General features: G+C 41.6%; 1 protein-coding gene across 1 annotated transcript in view; it reads right to left on the bottom strand.

Moving 5' to 3' along the window:
* Positions 1-4,925: 4,925 nt before the first annotated feature.
* LOC135512267 (attractin-like protein 1) overlaps positions 4,926-22,024 on the bottom strand; it is a 334,131-nt gene continuing 317,032 nt past the window's right edge. The window contains exon 30 of the mRNA XM_064934112.1: positions 4,926-7,594. Coding sequence (XP_064790184.1) covers positions 7,470-7,594 — 125 coding nt within the window. The 3' untranslated portion in view covers positions 4,926-7,469. The remainder of the gene's footprint in view (positions 7,595-22,024) is intronic.

Raw genomic sequence — 22,024 nt, 5'->3', positions numbered from 1 at the left:
ATCCACAGTACTAACCTAAATGACAGAGTGAAAAGGACGCCTGTACATAATACAAACATATGCATCCTGTTTGCAATAAGAGACTAAAGTAAAACATCCAAATGTGTCAAAGAAATTAACTTTACGTCATGAATACAAATCTTTATGTTTGGGGCAAATCCAACACAACACATCACTGAGTCCCACTTTATATGTTCAAGCATGGTTGTGGCTGCATCATGTTATGGGTATGCTTGTCACCTCAAGGACTAAGAAGTTTTTTTTGTTGATAAAAAAGAAACGGAATGAACTAAACATAAGCAAATCCCATAGGAAAAGCTGGTTCAGTTTGCTTTCCAAAAGACACTTTATCACTTTGTTTCGTTGTGGGAAGGAGGAGCGGACCAAAATGCAGCGTAGTTGTGATTCATTTTATTTAATAAGGAAACTATACACGATTAACCTAACAAAATAACAAACGTACAAAAACCGAAACCAGCCCTATCTGGTGCAAAACACAGAGACAGGAACAATCACCCACAAACACACAGTGAAACCCAGGCTACCTAAATATGGTTCCCAATCAGAGACAATGACTAACACCTGCCTCTGATTGAGAACCATATCCGGCCAGACATAGAAATAGACAAACAAGACATCCAACATAGAATGCCCACTCAGATCACACCCGGACCAACCAAAACATAGAAACATACAAAGTAAACTATGGTCAGGGTGTGACACACTTCAAGACAAGTCCATCTTTCAGCAGAACAATAACCGAACACACAAGGCCAAATGCACACTGGAGTTGCTTACCAAGATGACATTGAATGTTCCAGAGTAGCCTAGCAACAGTTTTGACTTAAATTGGCTTGACAATCTATGGCAAGACTTGAAAATGTCTGTCTAGAAATTATCAACAATCAACATGACAGAGCTTGAAGAATTTAAAAAAGAATCATCTGTAAATATTTTACAATCCAGGTTTGCAAAGCTCTTAGAGACTTACCCAGAAAGACTCACAGTTGTAATCGCTGCCGAAGGTGATTTTAACATTGACACAGCAGTGTGAATACTTATGTAAATTAGATATTTATGTTCAATACACTTGCAAACATTTCTAAAAACATATTTTCACTTTGTCATTATGGGGTATTGCGTGATGGGTGAGAGAAAAAAACGATTTAATCCAATTTAATCAGGTTGTAACACAACAAAATGTGTAATAAGTCAATGGGTATGAATACTTTGTGAAGGCACTCTAGCTCACTGAAAACCCCCATGGGCAGTTTATGGCATTTGGACAAATGGTTTATGAATACTAATAAATGTTTAAGCTATAATTATTCCACTGTTTTATAATCCCTATGTAATTATGAGTCTAGTTTAGAATTGTACTGTATGCCCCTTCAAATGATATTGTAAAGATATACTGATCTAAATGATCGTAATTCCACATTAATGCATGGTAGGTCGTATGAGAAAATGTATAACTAATTGACTCAGATTAAACCCATTCCGATGGCATGAACCAGTGACACTACTCACTGGCAGTCTTTTATCAGGAAAGTTGTGACATAGAAGTCTCCCTCCCACACACGCCAAAGAGCCATACTTTCCCATCATTTTTCCCATCTTTTCTATCCTATCTCATCAGATACTAATTTCTGTCACTGCAGTTACTTTTTTTCCCTTTCTCTTTGTTCTTGGTCCGATGTGAGGAGAAGGCCTCCTTTTGTTGTGGTGAAGAGCACTATTGACAGTGGTCAGGGTTGGATGATAGAAGGACCATTCTTCTCAAGCTTCGGAGCTGTGGGTGTAAGGGTCCAGGGGGCAACCATGTGCTTTGTAACACGGCCGGCCCTGCTCAGTCATTTACCATAAGAAGTGGAAATTACCCAACGCAATTGGAACATAATACCATAAAGATTGAGGTCTGGAAGTGGCATCAATCATGTGAATGCGGGTCGGTTGACCCTGACCCTGAGGTGAGTGTGGCCAGCTGGTCAGGGTCCATTAAGAGGGAGAATGTGATGGGAGGAATGAAATGGTGTGAATGAGCAAGTGCAATAGGAGATGCTACAGTTGCAGACACACTTCAAACATAGTGGTTGCTAAGGGTGGCATACTGTATGTCAAAGCTACAGCATATTCACAGTAGAAATGCATATGCGTGTGTGACTTTCTCAATAAATGGGCAGCTGGAATAGACAAAACAAATGGCTGGTCTAATCAGTGCCCTCTGAGAAACAGAGAGTGCGTTTAAGCAAATACTGTCTATTATATTGACAAGATATTCAAGTGACCACTTTAACAATGGAAATACATGTCCTCAAAGGGACCATTCTAGCCAATGAGATGGCAGATACGCTTCTGAACAACAGGGCATAGAGATAGATAGAGGGCTCATCATGGGCATCTGCATTTTAAAGTAGTCAATTCTCTTCTTCTTCATTGGCTGATTGCTCCCAACTCATAGGAATCCCCACCCAGTTGACTACTTTAAAAAGGTGGAAGCCATCAATGGCAATGTCCATGCCAAAACTTATATCCATGACGAGTCCTCTATCTATCTCTATACAACAGGCTCCGATATAGAAGTTGCCGAAATACCACATGTCCACATATCAATGCATTCGTAACAAGTCAACCATTACGAAACTTCAATTAGATCAGATAAGCCCCAGGTAGTAAATTAGCAATTGCATTTTGACGTCCATACATAAATTCCTCACTTGGTGGGCTTATTTTCATGGACAGATTTTGTGCGGAGTAAAACCTCTCGCTTCACCCCTTCCTCTACGGCTTATGATAAAAAGCAATGTAGACAAATACTGTGCCATCTGATTGGTTGAAGGTGATTCAATTGTTGACAAGTATGTTTTGAAGAAGGCCCCTCAATACAGAGGTAGGCTCAAACTTCAAGGAGGAATGCCAGACTGATACGTGAAGTGAAATAGAGTGGTGAATGTAGCGATCAGGATTTATCAAACATATTGGTCAAATCAGATGCACACTATTCCTGATGCAGTGAAAAGAATAATAACATCTAAAAATGTAAAATATAAGAAAGCTTTATGCTACATCTTTGCAGACCCATCACACCTTTTTAATTATCTGAATTCACCGGTTTAATGCACCAACCAAACTCCTGGGAGAACCAGATGGTCCCCTTTTGATTAGTACATGTCCTCTTAATCAGAAATGACCGTTAAATGTCAAGCGCTGTATAACGCACAATCAGATTGAATCCCAGCCCAGGTCTCTTTGGCCTTTTACTGTAAGAGCAGGACAGGAGACTCTGCAGTCTGCTTCTATTGATTGAATTGTTAGCATGGAGTTAACTCCAACACACAGTCTTTTATTTTGAGAAAACCAGTTGTATTTAAAATGGCAGGAAAGTGCACCACTTATCTCTCTTTACTAATGGCGAAGACAGCATGTGTATCGACAGTATGCAGCCCTTTCATGTATCATTGGATGGTGGACTGTTAAGTTTGAACCTAGGGGAATTCTTTAAAGATCTACACTCCCCATGCCCTATGAAAATGTCTTCACAATTCTCTGATTACTCAAGTATACAAACATTAGAGATTCAATGAAAATGTTTGAGGAAATATAAGGGGTCTATTCAATCTGTATTGTGAAAGTTCAACATCACAACGTGATTTAAAATGAAAGGCAATGTGTTAGTGGGGACTGTATTTATGGTAAATGTTGTATACAGTGACTTCGGAAAGTATTCAGACCCCTTGACTTTTTCCACAGTTAAGTTGCAGCCTTATTCTAAAATGGATTAAACAAATACAAATTGTCAGCAATCTACACACAATACCCCATAATGAAAAAGCGAAACAGAATCCACTCCTCAGTAAAAGGCACATGACAGCACACTTGGAGTTTGCCAAAAGGCACCTAAAGACTCTCAGACCATGAGAAACAAGAATCTCTGGTCTGATGAAACCAAGATTGAACTCTTTAGCCTTAATGCCAAGCATCACGTCTGGAAGAAACCTGGCACCATCCCTACGGTGAAGCATGGTGGTGGCAACATCATGCTGGGGCGATGTTTTTCAGCGGCAGGGACTGGGAGACCTATCAGGATTGTGGCAAAGATGAATGGAGAAAAGTATAGAGAGATCCTTAATGAAAACCTGCTCCTTAGCACTCAGGAGATCAGACTGGGGTGAAGGTTCCAACAGGACAATGACCCTACGCACACAGCCAAGACAACACAGGAGTGGTTTCGGGACAAGTCTCTGAATGTCCTTGAGTGGCCCAGCCAGAGCCCGGACTTGAACCCGATCAAACATCTCTGGAGAGACCTAAAAAATAGCTGTGCAGCAACACTCCACATTCAACCTGACAGAGCTTGAGAGGATCTAGAGCTTCCACAAAGTACTGAGTAAAGGGTCTGAATACTTATGTAAATGTCAATATTTCAGGTCCTTTTTTTTTGGTTATTTTTTGTAAACAAATAACAAATATTAAAAATTGCTTTGTCATTATGGAGTATTGAGTGTAGATTGATGAGAGGAAAAAAACAGTTGAATAAATTTTTAAATAAAGGCTATAACATAACAAAATGTGAAAAAAAGTAAAGGGGCCTGAATACTTTCCGAAGGCACTGTATGTCGGCTCAACTTTAACGACCTTTACTTTTCTATTGTGCAATATGCAACGCAGATTGAATAGAGCCCCTAGTCTTGAAAGTGTCAGAAGTCGCATAAGACACATTACATATCACAATCAACACACGTTCTATATCTGAGCAATCAAACCAAGACATCCTTTTGGCGGATCTTTCAAGGTGTCCGGTGTCAGTATCTTTAAGTACTCTCTGCTTGTAAGCCAATCAAATTGACATCCGGTGCAACAAATCAATAAAGCTTGAGAATTGAGAGGCAAAAAAATACAAAAGGAGACATGTTTTAATCACAGTATGAAGAAGCATCAAAATGTTTAATTGTAACTTTACATAATATGCCCATAATGAACAAAATAATGAGGTGAGCTGCTCTTCATTCATACAAATTTCAACAGATCTGTGTAAAATACATTACATGTAGTTCACCTGACCGGAAAACATCAGATTTATCACATTTCTACATTTCCTATGTACATTTAAAAGTGTGATAATTTATTAGGGTTTGTTTACAATGATTTACAAGACAAAGCGTGACACAGAACATAGGATGCTTCGGATAGAAGTGTAAACACAACAAACTTCAAAGTCATACAGAGAAAACAAACAGCCCAAATGCCAAAAATATGCATGCATGCTTCCTCCCTCCCTTCCTTGAAGAAATCCCAGGTAGAGAGTAGGAAAGGAAACATATGTAACATTTTGGAACTGAGAATGGTATTAGCTGAATAGAGTTGCAGGATCCAAGCTGAGTTAGTGTGTTACACAAATTAATCGACCTGGATATGGAGGTTAAATTAATAATTTGGTTTTTGTCTTATTAACATACTGTACAAGAAAACATTAGAGCTACAATTTGTTATTTGTTATATGACTGTATGCCCTTGTCATTCCCTTAGAAACACAATCATACACAATCACAATGAAATATGGCAACAACAAAAAAGAAAAAAGGAGTAGCAAATAAAATATGATTTTGTGTTCTAAATCTATACTTAAATAAATCAAGGAGTCTTGATATGTATAAAGTATATGTGTTGACGGATACTGAGAAATATGTTGAAACATCTTGACATACGGTCAGGTCCAAAATGATTGCAACACTTGATAAAGATGAGCAGAAAATACAAATACTGATCAATATTTTACGCAAAAAAAATGTTTCTACTTCTATTATTTTACACTAATACAATTGCTCAGGCAAAGAGATTTAGCTTAATGAGTATATATATATATATAAATAGAGCTGTGGCCACGCACACCAGTGGAAGATTTGGCGTTGAAAGAAGGATGCATACGCAGAAAATAACCCCATACCCACTGTAAAATAAGGTGGATTTTTGATGGGGCTATTTTGCTTCCACTGGTCCTCGGGCCCTTATTAAGTATGGCATAATAAACTTTACCTAGTACCAGGACATTTTAGCCAAAAACCTGGCTGCCTCTGACATGAGGCTGAAACTTGGCTCGAAGTGGGTCTTCCAGCAAGACAATAACCCGAAGTACACATCAAATTCTACAAAGAAATGGTTAATTGACCACAAAATTTACATTTTGCAATGGTCATTTGTCTCAGGAAATCTGTGGTTGAACACCTGTGGTTTGAATTGAAAAGGGCAGCAGGTAAGGATCTGGAAAGATTCTGTATGGAGGAACAGTCTAAAATACCTCCCAATGTGTTCTTCAAGCTCATATTATCCTTGCAAGGTGAAGTATTGTGTGTATTCCCGCTGGGACTACCCATATGAAAATGTATGCACACACGACTAAGTAACTTTGGCATATATTATTTTTATTATAATAGGTATTGAAAGGTATTCAAAACAGGGGTGCCAATAATTTTGACTCTATCTTTTTGAGAATGTTTTTCATTACTTAAACTCTTTCTATGAGCATTTGTATTAGTATAAAATCATATAATTTTCCTGTATTTTATATATACATACAATATAGCTCAGTATTATGTATTATTAATTTTATGCAGTATTTTTTGCTCATCTTTATCAAGGGTGCTAATAATTTTGGACCTGACTGTATATGACACATGGAGAGGACATGCATTTAAATGCCATTCTAAATGTTATGCCATTGCTCTTTGACAATGAAGTTAAACATAACAAACACAGGCATGTTTCAATACTGATACCAGTCTTCCTTTTTTCCCGCTGTTCTTTGCATCCGACTTCTTCATTAGGCCATGACATGCTGTACTGCTGGTAGGCTCAGTCATGGGAGGAATCCTCAGCACAGAATACATTACCTCAGAGTGAGGCAACCATATAGTCAAGACACAAGCTATTCTATCTAGACCCATACGCTGCTCTGTTCATCTAGCCTGGATTGAACTTGGGCAGACCATACATTAAAATAAAACATAAAAGAGCTTTTATCTTTGTATCAAAATGAGCACACATCTCACCAGCAAGAGGACCTTGGCATTGTTCTTTCAGACTCATGTCACATGACATTCAAACTTCCAGTGGTGACCTGCTCTTCCTGAACTCTTAAGGAGATGTGTTCACAGGGAGGAAGTGCAGACTATAAACTTCCTGGCAGAGAGCCAATGGGATGTCCAGAACCCTCCAGCTGGGCTGGGCAGAGATCCAACCAGAGAGCAGACAAGTCACTCTGGGAAAAAAAACAACATTACAGGGCGTGGGGATGAGGCACACTTTGCTTGCTGACACTCAACATCTCAATAAAGGGATTCTGTTATCACCAGGTTCACTTCAGCACGCCGTGTTGTTGAAAGACTGATAAAAATAGAGCAAGAACTCATCATAAAACAGAAGCGTTCGCGGTCCTTTCAGGTGCATTCAGGCTCCCCTTTTGGTCAGGCAGTTCAAACACAGGTCCCCTGATGTGTTACTGCGTGCAGTTTGCGGTTCTTCAGGCCATGATACTTATCTTTGAAGTCTCCAGGTTTCTGCTGCGAGGTGTCAATCAGGGCACTGGCGATGGCAATGCCTACAGGGAGAAACACATGGGGGAGGGAGAAAGGGAAAGGGAGGAGGGAGAGAGACAGAAGAAGGGAGGTGAGCTTCAAAGAAGACACTCAGCAGTGTGGCAAAGTAAAACACAGCAGACAGTAATTAGCTCTCTGTCTCCCGCCCGCTTAAACCTTTTCCCAACTCCCAGAAACGCTTCCCCAACTCTTGCCCAAGCCCTCACATATCAGAGTTCAGCAGGAGACGAGGGACTACATGTCACTGAAGCATAGCTCTATACCTCTCTAGGCTGCTATGGGCTGTTCTTTTTCTCAAAACAACAATCTGATGGTCTGCTATTTTCTCCACAGTGCAACAAAAAAAAGTGGAGAACACAATGACACCAGATGCTTACTGTAGTTCATATGAATTTTCAGTACGGCTTGCCCTCTGTACAGCGGTAGGCTTGACTAGTATACTCATTAGGACAGGAAGTAAATCTCCTTGTATGCAGACCAAAAAACTAAAGAGAAAAACAAGGAAAAACTCTACATGTTTAAGCGTTTCACACACCAGTGATTCCTGGGTTTTTGCAGAGGGAACTCTGATGTCTAATCAAATTAAATTTGTATTTGTCACATGCGCCGAATACAACAGGTGTAGTCTACACCTTACAGTGAAATGCTTACTTACAATGACGTGTGAGTGCGTGTGAGTGCACGCAGTGTGCCTATGCATGTGTGTGGTCAAGCCACAGTGTGCCTTAGGTAGGCATGGCAACAATCGCCTCAGTGCTCTTTCCCGCCGCCACGGACAGGAGGCCAACCCTCAGCACTGATTACAAAACAAGATGTCTGAGTTCGAGAGGTATAGAGAGAGGGACAAAGTGGGAGTGGAGGAGAGAAAAGAGCCTGGGCTGACACTCTTAGTCTACAGCCTGACATGTCTGGTCAGTGGAGCCAGACTAGATTACCTGTCAGCCCTTTCACTCCAAATCACAACCAGATCCTTTTCAACACTGTTACCTGACACTTTTTCTATAGCAATCACTACACGTAACACTGCAGCTAATATGTCTGACCTTGACATCCAAAGCCATCACTACTATTGGATAGAAACCACCACTACATGTAACTCTGGAAAGACAAACTTTCCACACTTGAAAGTAACACTTTTTTAAACTCTAAATTAAAGCATTTCAAAGAAAACTAAAAACATTTAATGAAAAAGTTATAGTTTTTTGCCATAGCACTACACAGCTGATTCAAATAATCTACTAATCATCAAGGTTTGGCTATTTGAATCAGCTGTGTAGTGATAGGGCAAAAACCAAAACATGCCCCCCTTGGGATCCCCAGGCCGAGTTTGGGAAATGCTGGCTTACCACCAAATAGCTTATTTTTCATGATTACTAATTAAAGCCAATGCCTTCTGGATAACCAGAGATATGCATCTCAAATCAAATTAATTGGACAACATAATCAAATCAGGATACAGGTGAGTGGAGGTGAAGGGCACTCCCTGCTAATGCAACCTACTAAGGGAATTGTTTTGTCAGGTGAGGTTGCTGGATCACTAACCCTGATGTACAAAGTGGTTTGGAACAGGAGGGGCCTTTCTAGCACTAGGGACCCCTAATACATATAATTTTCAATAAAACAGGAATGGGACATAATACTATGATACTAAGATCTGACGAGGGTTTCAGTGAAGAGAAATACAGTAAAAAGGCCAGGTCTTTCTTGAATTTGTTTATTTTTTATAAAGGTTAAAGAAAACTCAAACTAAATAAGAAGAACAAGCACATTATTCTGATGACAGCTTGTAATGAAATATAATATAATTAGTGTCATCTGCATGACAATAAAGGAGTAGAGTTACAGTTTTCTCACACAGATTACAGCTGCTTGACTTTCAAGTTTAGCTTTTAGTATTTCTGCTGACCAGGCGGGATTTCTCCATGAGCTACTGTTGGTTCCCCATTATTCAAATAGCATCATTAAGAGTGAGAATCCTTGTGGAAACCTTGTCCTAGTTTGATACATTACATGACTAAAAGTATTTGGACATCTGCTTGTCAAACATCTCATTCCAAAATCATGTGAATTAATCTGGAGTTTGTCCCCACTCTGCTTCTACAACAGCCTCCACTCTTCTGGCAAGGCTTTCCACTAGATGTTGGAACATTGCTGCGGGGACCTGCTTCAATTCAGCCACAAGAGCATTAGTGAGGTCGGGCACTGATGATGGATGATTAGGCCTGGCTCACAGTCGGAATTCCAATTCATCCCAAAAGTGTTCAATGGGGTTGAGGTCAGGGCTCTGTGCAGGCCACTGACCTTGACAAACCATTGCTCTATGGACCTCGCTTTGTGCACGGGGGAATTGTCATGCTGAAACAGGAAAGTGCCTTCACCAAACTGTTGCCACAAAGTTGGATGCACAGAATCATCTAGAATGTCAATGTATGCTGTAGCGTCAAGATTTCCTTTCACTGGCACTAAGGGGCCTAGCCCGAACCATGAAAAACAGCCCCAGACTATTATTCCTCCTCCACTTAACTTTACAGTTGGCACCATGTATTGGGGCAGGTGGCGTTCTCCTGGCATCTGCCAAACCCAGATTCAGTTATTGTGCTGACATTGCTTCTAGAAGCATTTTGGAACCCGGCAGCGAGTGTTGCAAGCGCTACGCGCTTCAACACTCGGTGGTTCCGTTCTGTGAGCTTGTGTGGCCTTCCACTTTGCGGCTGAGCTGCTGTTGCTCTTAGACTTTTCCACTTCACAATAACAGCACTTGCAGTTGACCGGGGCAGCTCTCGCAGGGCAGAAATTTGACAAACTGAATTGCTGGAATCCTATAATGTTGCCATATTGAACATCACTGACCTCTTCAGTAAGGCCATTCTACTGCCAATGCTTGTCTATGGAGATTGCATGGCTGTGTGCTCAATTTTATACACCTGTCAGAAACGGGTGTGGCTGAAATTGCAGAATCTACTAATTTGAAGGGGTGTCCACATACTTTCGTATGTAGTGTATCTTCACCAGACAATGTGGTTGACAATGTTGACCAGATGTGCAAGCCTCATCTCAAAGTCAGTTCCTATTGTAACTGAATTGAATTGTTTCTAAATCCTGTTAAATCTGTTAAACATATACTTATTAACAGTCTTTTAAATCCTCATCACCCAAACTAGGAGGACAGTTATTATCTGAGAGTTATCTAACACATAAGAAGATCCACTCTGGGTCAATAACCTCTGCTTCCCACTTGGTTCTCATATCACTGTCAACAAGCTCTCCACTCACAACTGCGCAGGGGGAACAGTAGGAGACAAGATGATGACTTTGATACCCTCAGAATAACTGCACAACACTGTAGTCCAGCCCAGCCTGCACTGTAGGTCAGAGAGAGAGAAAGAGAGCCCTGAGTCTGGATGTGAATAGACACTATGCCTGGAAACAGAACACCATACCCTTACATTCCCAATAATGGTGACATAAAAGGAAAAGGGATTGAGAAAGAATATTAAGAAAAAAAAGAGCAATCATGTCTTTCCTAATTAATAAAAAATAAAAATAACAAAAATGTCTTGATTGTGTATGTCTTGATGTCTTCACACCCCAGAGTTAATACTTGGTGAAGCACCTTTGGGAGCCATTACAGCTGTGAATCTTTTTGTATAAGATTCTACCAACTTTGCACAACTCTTGTTTTTGTCAAAATTGCTCAAGCTCAGTTAATGTGATTGGGAATCATTTATGGGCAGCAATATTCAAACCTACAAAAATGTAAGTCAGGACTGAGACTGGACCGCTCAGGAACATTCACAACTCTTGGAAAGCCATTCTGGTGTGTCTTTGTCAGTAACGTGTGCAATTGTCCCTCTGATAAATGTAACTACATATATCCCAAGGTAAGATTTACAGAAGACTGTGGGTTTTTTGATCCTGACAAATTCTCCTGTCCCTGCCGATGACAAGCATACCCATAACATGATGCTGCCACCACAATACTTGAAAATACAGAGGGTTTCGCTCTGTGTTGTATTAAATTTGACTCAAACTTGCAGTTTTAATTTAGGCAAAAAAGTTCATTTCTTTGCTGTGTTGTCTTGCAGGATTACTTAATGGCCTTGTTGCAAAAAGAATGGATGGCTTCCTTTTCACTTTGTCATACAGATCAGTAATGTGGAGTGAAATCAATGTTGGTGACCCTCTGTATTGCCAGGTGGCACGGTCATGTAATGGCAACACACTATCACAGATTATTGTGAAATAGACACATGACTTATTTGAAATTCGTGACAGGCAAACAAAAAAGTACATGTTTCATGTCCACCACACAATTTTCTTCCTAACGCATTTGTGTCAAGTAGAACATTTTCTTCATAAAGAATTAAAATGTGTTGTAGCTCACATTATCTTGGCTATGGGTTAGGGGTTAAGGTTAGGGTATTTAAATGGTTAAGGTTAGCTAACATGCTAGCTAAGTAGCTAAAAAGTAGTACGTAGTTGTAAAGTTGCTAATTAGTTAAAATGCTAAAGTTGTCCATCGTGATTCGAACACGCGTTTGGGTTGCTAGACCTTCGCGTTATACGCCCACCCGTCCTCCCCAACCAACCTCCCTTGTATCGTTTCTGTCTTAAGTAACCTACTGCCTTCACCGGTGATTGAAATGCACAGTATATTAAATCATGTAATGGACATGAAAATAAATATTTTTTTGTGTGTGTCACAAATTTTGCATAAGTAATTAGTGTCTATGTCACGATAATTTGTGATAGTAGGTTGGTAATGGGTTGTCACTGGCTGGAACTGGGGAGTTAGTCAGGATTAAAAAGGATGAAAGGAGAAAAGCCCAGGTAAAAAGTTAGAGGAAGACCCATCGTATTCTGAAAAAATACAATGTGTTTTATTATTCAGCAGGACAATTACACAAACTTAAATACCAAAGACACACCAGAATGGCTTTCCAAGGAGTGGTGTGTTCCTGAATGATCCAGTCGCAGTCATGATCATATATGATTTGATTTGATTTACTTGTAACTTTTTGGGTGAATTCACATAGAAATATGAGTTATAGATCTGTCATTCTTATTGAAAGCAAGTCTAAGAAATGGTAGATCTGTTCTATGTGCACTATTTCTTTGCTTCCCATTTTTAAGCTTCAAATAGCTAACAATACAATATTTTGGGACATGGAAAATATATTTCACAGCAGTTCAGATTATATAATGATTCTCTACACTATACTTGCTTTTTTTCCCACATAAACTGAAATTAGGCAAACTATTCAAATTTTTGTAACCAGGAAATGGCGGAGCAATTGTGCACCTTTAAACAATTTTGACAATAACGATGTTGCCCTAAGTGTTGTGCAAGGATGGTAGAAACTTATACAAAATTAGTCTCAGCTGTAATTGCTGCCAAAGGTGCTTCCATCGACTATTAACTCTGGGGTGTGAAGACATACGCAATCAACACACCTAATTTTTTTTGTTATTAATTTAGAAAATGTTCTTTACTTTTTCTTTCACTGAAGATGTGGAGTAGGTTGTGTAGATCTGTAGGTTTGGCAGATTACATTTTAAGGCAGCAAAATGTGAAGACTGTGCAATGGGTGTGTAGACTTTCACTAGCGACTGTCTTTACAGGCACCTTGGCTAAATGCAAGTCGCTGGGCAATGAGGGTACCACCACAGACTCTTACCTCGGACCGCACTCACTCAACAGATCTCTCCTGAATAGGCAGGTTATTGTTGATGAGAACAGGATTGCTGTGTTTGTATGGAGACTAAACTCCTAAGAACATGCTGGTATCTGGCAGGGAGATGGTTTTCTTCCCTGTCCTGACATCTCATCCTGTAGGGGAATCCCAACAATGAGGGAGAAGGTAGAGAAGACTGATGATGGAAAGAGGAGGTAGTAAGACTAGAGTAGGAGATGGCTGCTATATAGACGTTCATCCATCTGTTTGTCTGTCTGTCTTTGTCCCTTCAGCAAATCGGAGGACGTCTGTTTCTTTTGGACATTTTATCCAGGTGCCAATCTAGCTCCAGCTGTATAGTAAGTATGTCTGAGAAGCCTGACTTTTAAAAGTACACACCCTTTCTCAGACATTTTAGAATGTTGAAACCAACTTCCCTACATTCAGGGGAAGTTCCTCACTAAGCAGCTAGTCCCAGTAGGTTGGAAGTAGAGTAAGCAGAATAATACAATGGCCCCTCACTCAACTATTGGACTGAAGGAATACATTAGGCTTGGTTAGATCCACCGCTCCCCTGACTTAGACAGATTTAGTAGTGTGTTTGTGTTGGGAGATGGGCAATGATAGACTCCAGAGTGGAGGGATTTGGTGCTTCTTCTGGTCTCCTCGGCAGAGCACTGTAAAGCCAGTGACACACAGGGGGCTTAGAGACGTTGACTGCTTCACCAGCTTGTAATCTCTATACACAGACATGCCTGTGGAGAGGTGTGTGTTTGTGTGTTTGTGTGTGTGTGTGTGTACACGTGTGCATTCGGCATGTTTGTGGGTATGTATGTGTATGTGCAGGCAGATTGTCTATACCAGACAACAATTAATACAACTAAAACTTCTACTACTTGCAGAGGATGGAGTTGAAATGTGACATTTCCTCCACGGTGTTATGTATGGATATGGTTGGTATGGAACTCCTCTGAGTAACTTTTCCTATGAAGATGAGCCCTTTATCCACCTGTGCTATCCTGGGAGCCTCAGCTCTGCTGATCTCAGCATTACAGAACAATGTGTTTGAGCTCTGTACCAGACAGGTCTGTGCACTGCTCAACCCAGCATACAAACCCCAGGCTCGCAACATCCAGGCACTTTAATCCCAAAATCGAAGAAACCGCCAGGATCCTAAAAGGCGGATTATTATGGCGCAGGTGTCGCGATAACGCAGGATTCTGAGTTTTTCATGCAGAAAAGGAAAGATAAAACCCTGAAAAAATGACTTACTGCATTTTGTAAATGCAGATTTAAAATTATTCTTATTGTAAATTCTGCTCGGTTCAGTCAGGGTTCGCACCAGATCATGAATGTAAAAGGACTAATTTTGTGCTTCAGTTGCACTTCTCCACTTCTATGAAATATTTTTTCTCGAGTCATTGGATTACCAGACAGCACTCTGACTGACGTGCAGACTTCTTTTCTCTGTGTACTTTCCTCAGGTGTAGTTTCTTTCCGGCAGCAAGTTAAATTGAAATATTAACTTCAAGCAAAACATTAGGAAATATAGCTGGCTACATTATTTCTATGATAAGCATTAGAAATATGATGGTCATGCATTGTTTTTGCAAAAATACCTTGCTTTTTCATTGTAAGCTGTGTCGTGTCTTTACTGTCATTAAATTGAAGACATTGTTTTATCAAAGATTCCCAGTAATTAGTATAACGCGATCAAAGTAATTAATCGTGTATCTGTAATTAACTAGGAAATAGGGGCACCCAGGAAAGTATTCAGATTACAAAGTTATAATTTCCCAATATAACCTTTCAGATATTTTCATATCTGATCAATAGTCTTCTGATTAATGATTTATTTATTTGACCTCACGTTAGTCTCTTTCCAAACATCGTAAAATGTTGGTTATCTGCACTAACCCAGTCTTCACTATGAGTCATCCATACATCAATTGTCTTAAATAATTTATTTATTACTAAGTAATTCACAGAAATGTATAAACAAACACTAAATATGGTTACATGAAATGATAGAATGTGCCCTAGTGGGCTGAACCGACATGGCAGCTTGTTAAACAAAGGGGCAATGGGGGGGGGGGTCGACTAAGAAGTCCCTACAAAGTTAATTATAACAATTAAAATGCTAATCCCTTACACATGAACGCTCACTCATTCGGGAATAATTGCATTCAATATATATATTTACGCTCAGTTTGTCATCTTGATCGCTGGTGAAAGGTTAATTTATTTTGCAAAATTGTCCGTCTCTCTCTGTTGTGGTTAGAGGGGATTGTTCAGAGTGACATTCATTATAGAATGGATGTTTCGGTGGTTGTCGTTCTTCGCGTTCAATTGATGCCGGATTCCTAGCTGCAGACTAGTAATTAGTATCAAAGACTTGTTCTTATTCTGTCGGTATCGATAGTCTAAGAGTTTTAACCACGTGGTAGGGTTAAAAGATTCAGCAATGGTCTGCAACCTTTAGTCCCCCTCCGAGCGGAAATGGAGGAAAACTCGCCTCCCTGCGGACCTGGCATCCTTTCACTCCCTCCTCTCTACATTTTCCTCCTCTGTCTCTGCTGCTAAAGCCACTTTCTACCACTCTAAATTCCAAGCATCTGCCTCTAACCCTAGGAAGCTCTTTGCCACCTTCTCCTCCCTCCTGAATCCTCCTCCCCCCCCCTCCTCCCTCTCTGCAGATGACTTCGTCAACCATTTTGAAAAGAAGGTCGACGACATCCGATCCTCGTTTGCTAAGTCAAACGACACCGCTGGTTCTGCTCACACTGCCCTACCCTGTGCTCTGACCTCTTTCTCCCCTCTCTCTCCAGATGAAATCTCGCTTCTTGTGACGGCCGGCCGCCCAACAACCTGCCCGCTTGACCCTATCCCCTCCTCTCTTCTCCAGACCATTTCCGGAGACCTTCTCCCTTACCTCACCTCGCTCATCAACTCATCCCTGACCGCTGGCTACGTCCCTTCCGTCTTCAAGAGAGCGAGAGTTGCACCCCTGAAAAAACCTACACTCGACCCCTCCGATGTCAACAACTACAGACCAGTATCCCTTCTTTCTTTTCTCTCCAAAACTCTTGAACGTGCCGTCCTTGGCCAGCTCTCCCGCAATCTCTCTCAGAATGACCTTCTTGATCCAAATCAGTCAGGTTTCAAGACTAGTCATTCAACTGAGACTGCTCTTCTCTGTATCACGGAGGCGCTCCGCACTGCTAAAGCTAACTCTCTCTCCTCTGCTCTCATCCTTCTAGACCTATCGGCTGCCTTCGATACTGTGAACCATCAGATCCTCCTCTCCACCCTCTCCGAGTTGGGCATCTCCGGCGCGGCCCACGCTTGGATTGCGTCCTACCTGACAGGTCGCTCCTACCAGGTGGCGTGGCGAGAATCTGTCTCCTCGCCACGCGCTCTCACCACTGGTGTCCCCCAGGGCTCTGTTCTAGGCCCTCTCCTATTCTCGCTATACACCAAGTCACTTGGCTCTGTCATAACCTCACATGGTCTCTCCTAACATTGCTATGCAGACGACACACAATTAATCTTCTCCTTTCCCCCTTCTGATGACCAGGTGGCGAATCGCATCTCTGCATGTCTGGCAGACATATCAGTGTGGATGACGGATCACCACCTCAAGCTGAACCTCGGCAAGACGGAGCTGCTCTTCCTCCCGGGGAAGGACTGCCCGTTCCATGATCTCGCCATCACGGTTGACAACTCCATTGTGTCCTCCTCCCAGAGCGCTAAGAACCTTGGCGTGATCCTGGACAACACCCTGTCGTTCTCAACTAACATCAAGGCGGTGGCCCATTCCTGTAGGTTCATGCTCTACAACATCCGCAGAGTACGACCCAGCCTCACACAGGAAGCGGCGCAAGTCCTAATCCAGGCACTTGTCATCTCCCGTCTGGATTACTGCAACTCGCTGTTGGCTGGGCTCCCTGCCTGTGCCATTAAACCCCTACAACTCATCCAGAACGCCGCAGCCCGTCTGGTGTTCAACCTTCCCAAGTTCTCTCACGTCACCCCGCTCCTCCGCTCTCTCCACTGGCTTCCAGTTGAAGCTCGCATCCGCTACAAGACCATGGTGCTTGCCTACGGAGCTGTGAGGGGAACGGCACCGCAGTACCTCCAGGCTCTGATCAGGCCCTACACCCAAACAAGGGCACTGCGTTCATCCACCTCTGGCCTGCTCGCCTCCCTACCACTGAGGAAGTACAGTTCCCGCTCAGCCCAGTCAAAACTGTTCGCTGCTCTGGCCCCCCAATGGTGGAACAAACTCCCTCACGACGCCAGGACAGCGGAGTCAATCACCACCTTCCGGAGACACCTGAAACCCCACCTCTTCAAGGAATACCTAGGATAGGATAATGTAATCCTTCTCACCCCCCTTAAATGATTTAGATGCACTATTGTAAAGTGGCTGTTCCACTGGATGTCAGAAGGTGAATTCACCAATTTGTAAGTCGCTCTGGATAAGAGCGTCTGCTAAATGACTTAAATGTAAATGTAAATGTAATGGAGAAAAACATGGTCTCCTGATAATTTCTCAAAGTGGGGTTTTATTCATATAAAACCATTATTCAAACTGTATCATCCTCACTCATTCATCTTATACAACAATTAGATGTAAACCTCATATCTGAGGCTATTATATAAACAGCGGTATGGTAATGTTGCCACACCGTCTCTCTTGAGCTTCCCAAGTTGTGACAAACGCACCAGTTCGTAGCTGGATTCTTCACCGATCTTTTACACTTTCTCTGGAACATGAAATTTGTTCGTACCTCAAGTTCTGTGAGGTGGAAGGATTTCCTTTGTCTCCATGAAACTACTCTCTATAACTGTGTGTCCATGAAGCAGGATCTTCCTTAGGAATTTACGACCTCACTCTGCCCATAGCAGTCTGGTTGTAGAAGCAAAGAGCGGGGGATGGTGCTCGCTGTACTCAAAGAGGGCAACATCATGACAGCTGATTGACATGTGTGGCTGCAGCCGACTGTTGTCATCTGATAAATTATTTCCTGATGAATATGTTGCACTAATGTATTTTGTGTGAAAAAAAACTATAGTTGCATGCCCCTTATTACTCTATTTAAGCAAAAAAACACTGACTTTCAATATAAAACGCAGGTGAAATGTTTTAAAACAGATTCTTGATGGTTTTCATTTTGTAAAGGCAGATTACTGAAAACTAATGCTAACCCTGCTATAGAGTTCTGAACCACCACAAATGTAGTGAGGAGGCTGTCACTTTCTTTCAAAGATTTGAATTCAGGTTCTCAAATCAAAGTTGATCAAATCAAAATCAAAGTTTATTGGTTGCGTACACAGTTTAGCAGACATTATAGCGGGTGCAGTGAAATACCATACCATAAAGGCCTGATTGGTTGAGCGCTGCAGAGCTGGATGATCTTCTGGAAGGTTCTCCCATCTCCACAGAGAAACTCTGGGTCTATGTAAGAGTGACCATCGAGCTCTTGGTCACCTCCCTGACCAAGACCCTTCTCCCCCAATTGCTCAGTTTGGCCAGGCAGTCAGCTCTAGGAAGAGTCTTGGTGGTTCCAAAAGTCTTCCATTTAAGAATGATGGAGGCCACGGTGTACTTGGGGACCTTCAATGCAAAATAAATTGTTGGTACCCTTCCCCAGATCTTTGCCTTGACACAATCCTGTCTCTGAGCAGTACGGACAATTCCTTCAACCTTATGGCTTGGATTTTGCTCTGACATATAAGGTCCCACAGTTGACAGTGTATAGACAGGTGTGTGCCTTTCCAAATCATGTCCATGCAATTGATTTTAACACAGGTGGACACCAAACAAGATGTAGAAACATCAAGGGGTCTGAATACTTTCCGAATGCACTGTATATAATGGTTTGTATAGACAGTATGGACAGTATATGAATATAAATACTGATGAGCCATGACTAGAATACAGTATATACATATAAAGTGAGTAAAACAGTATGTAAACATTATTAAAGTGACTAGTGTTCAATGACCCTATGTACATATGGCAAAGCAGTTTCTAAGGTGCAGGGTAGAGTACCGTTTGGAAGCCGGTCTAGTAACAATGACTAAGGTTCAGGGAAGGGTACTGGGCGGAGTCCGGCTAGTGGTGACTGTTTAACAGTCTGATGGCTTTGAGATAGAAGCTGTTTATCAGTCTCTCGGTCCCAGCTTTGATGCACTCGTACTGTCTCCTACTTCTAGATGCTAGCAGGGGGAACAGGCTGTGGCTCGAGTGGCTGAGGTCCTTGATTATCTTCTTGGCCTTCCGGGTGCTGTAGATGTCCTAGAGGGCAGGCAGTGTGCCTCCGATGAAGCATTGGAATGACCGCACAACCCTCTGGAGAGCCCTGCGGTTGCAGACAGTGCATTGACATACCAGGCAGCGATATAGCCTGACAGGATTCTCTCAATGGTGCATTTGTAGAAGTTTGTGAGGGTGTTAGGTGTCAAGCTGAAATTATTTAGCCTCCTGAGGTTGAAGAGGCACTGTTGCAGTTTGTTCACTACACTGTCTGTGTGAAGGGACCATTTGTGACCCATTTCAAGAAACTAGGTGTATGTCGCACGTCACTACTTCACAGAAGAGGCATTTGATTATTATTATTTTTTTTAAATCAAAATAGGGGCAGAAATGCCTTCTGGAACATGTGAACTTTCATATGCCTCAATAACATAATCGTATGCAATCTGTAAATATAAAACTGTTAAATATTGAGCCTAGTAGGTTTAGCCACGGCAAATATAGCCATGATTGGCTAGGATAATGGATGGGTTGGACATGAGTTTGGATTGGTCTGCCATGTAGCATGCTTCTGTCTATAACATGAGCTGCTAAGTACGTGTGGATAAGCCTGCTACATCTACTGCTGCTTTATTGAAAGATGTCACAAAGAACTGAAAAAGTATAACGTTTCAGGAAAGACCCAAATGCAGACTGTGTTGAAGTAACAATGTTTATTACTGCAACAGGGGCAGGCAAGTGACAGGTTGGGCAGGCAGGGGTCAATAATCAAGAGTGGTGGGGTAAAGGTACAGGACGACAGGCAGGAACAGGGTCAGGTAGAGGTCGGTAATCCAGAGTAGGGGCAAAGGTACAGGACGGCAGGCAGGCGGGCTCAAAGTTGGGACAGGCAAGGGTCAAAACCAGGACGGCGAGAAAAAGAGGGACTGGGGAAAAGCAGGAGCTGAGACAAAATGCTGGTTGACTTGACAAACTGGCAACAGACAGAGAACACAGGTATAAATACACAGGGGATAATGGGGAAGATGGGTGAGTGGAGACAATCACAAGGACATGTGAAACAGATCAGGCAGTGACAAAAAGTGTTGCTACCACTCAACATTGCTGCCTTGAAGTTAATAGCGCTATCGACAAAGCTCAGTGGGAAAACATGGTGATGGACTACTTTCTAGAGGTTGATTGTGCCATGCTGATTCTGAAAATTAATTTATTTTTCCTTTATAGACAAGTCAGTTAAGAACAAATTCTTATTTTCAATGGCTGCCTAGGAACAGTGGGTTAACTGCCTAGTTCAGGGGCAGAAAAACTCATTTTTACCTTGTCATCTCTGGGATTTGATCTTCCAACCTTTCAGTTACTAGTCCAACGCTCTAACCACTAGTCTACCTGCCAACCCATGAATCAGACAATGAGGAAATCCCTGATTTAGTTCAAAACATTTATCAAACCAGTCATTGTAGAGTCTTCTGATGACAATTGTGGGGAAGAAAAGGTGTCGTTGTCATGGAAGAAGTTTATCGAGTTTTGAAACCAGTGGAAGCAGAGAGATTGCCAAATTTGGAGAGTCCAAAAAAGAGAACTAAGAAAGAAGGCTGTTGTATAAAACACCTGTTTCCGGATTACATCTTCAAACTAAGGGCAACCCTGACATCCATGACAGAGGGAGAAGCGTTCATCCATGTACACAGGTAAGAGTTGGGACTCTTCTTTGTTCCAGTACTGTCGTTTTGCCTCTTTGATTGCCTTACGGAGGTCATAGCTGGTCTGTTTGTTCACTTCCATATTCTCATATTCCCATGGTTAATTGCAGTGGTTTGTGCTTTCAGTTTTGCTCGATTGCTGCCATCTAGCCACGATTTTTGGTTTGGATCAATTCTAATCGTCACAGAGGCAACATCATCCTCTATGCACTTACTGATGAACCCAGTCACCGAGTCAGTGTATACGTTGATACTATTCTGCATCACAACCAGGACCGAAAGATTTAAAAACAGCTTCTACCTCCAGGCCATCAGACTGTTGAACAGCCATCACGCAATTTCCTGTAGTAAGTGAGAGTAGTAAGTAGTACTTGTCGTGTCTTTGGCTATGCCAGATTAAGTGATATGACATGATATTCTATAAAATAATTTATCCGTTATTAATATCACCTGATTGAGCTAATCACGTAAATGTACTTAACTAGAGAGTCGGGAACAACTAAATAATATTTATAGAGCTGTTATCTTCCGAATAAGCTCTTAAAGACCTAGTAATACTTTACATCAATAGCAGTCAATATTAATCGTCATCTTAATTCAGTCTCATCTGAAAGTTGTAAATTTTTGGTTATAGGCACAAACCCTGGCTAACAATTTTAATCAGCAATACAAAATTGGGTTTCATAATTGATTTACTAAATACCTAACTAATCACACAGAATTACACATACACATAATTAAATCATAACTTGATTACAAATTATGTCACAAAGGAAAACGTCCCTAGCGGGTGGA

This window comes from Oncorhynchus masou, chromosome 24 (assembly GCF_036934945.1).
Source record: "Oncorhynchus masou masou isolate Uvic2021 chromosome 24, UVic_Omas_1.1, whole genome shotgun sequence".
Taxonomy (NCBI): Eukaryota; Metazoa; Chordata; class Actinopteri; order Salmoniformes; family Salmonidae; genus Oncorhynchus; species Oncorhynchus masou.
The sequence above is the reverse complement of the archived record's forward strand: the minus strand, read 5'-3'. Positions and strand labels throughout refer to the sequence as shown.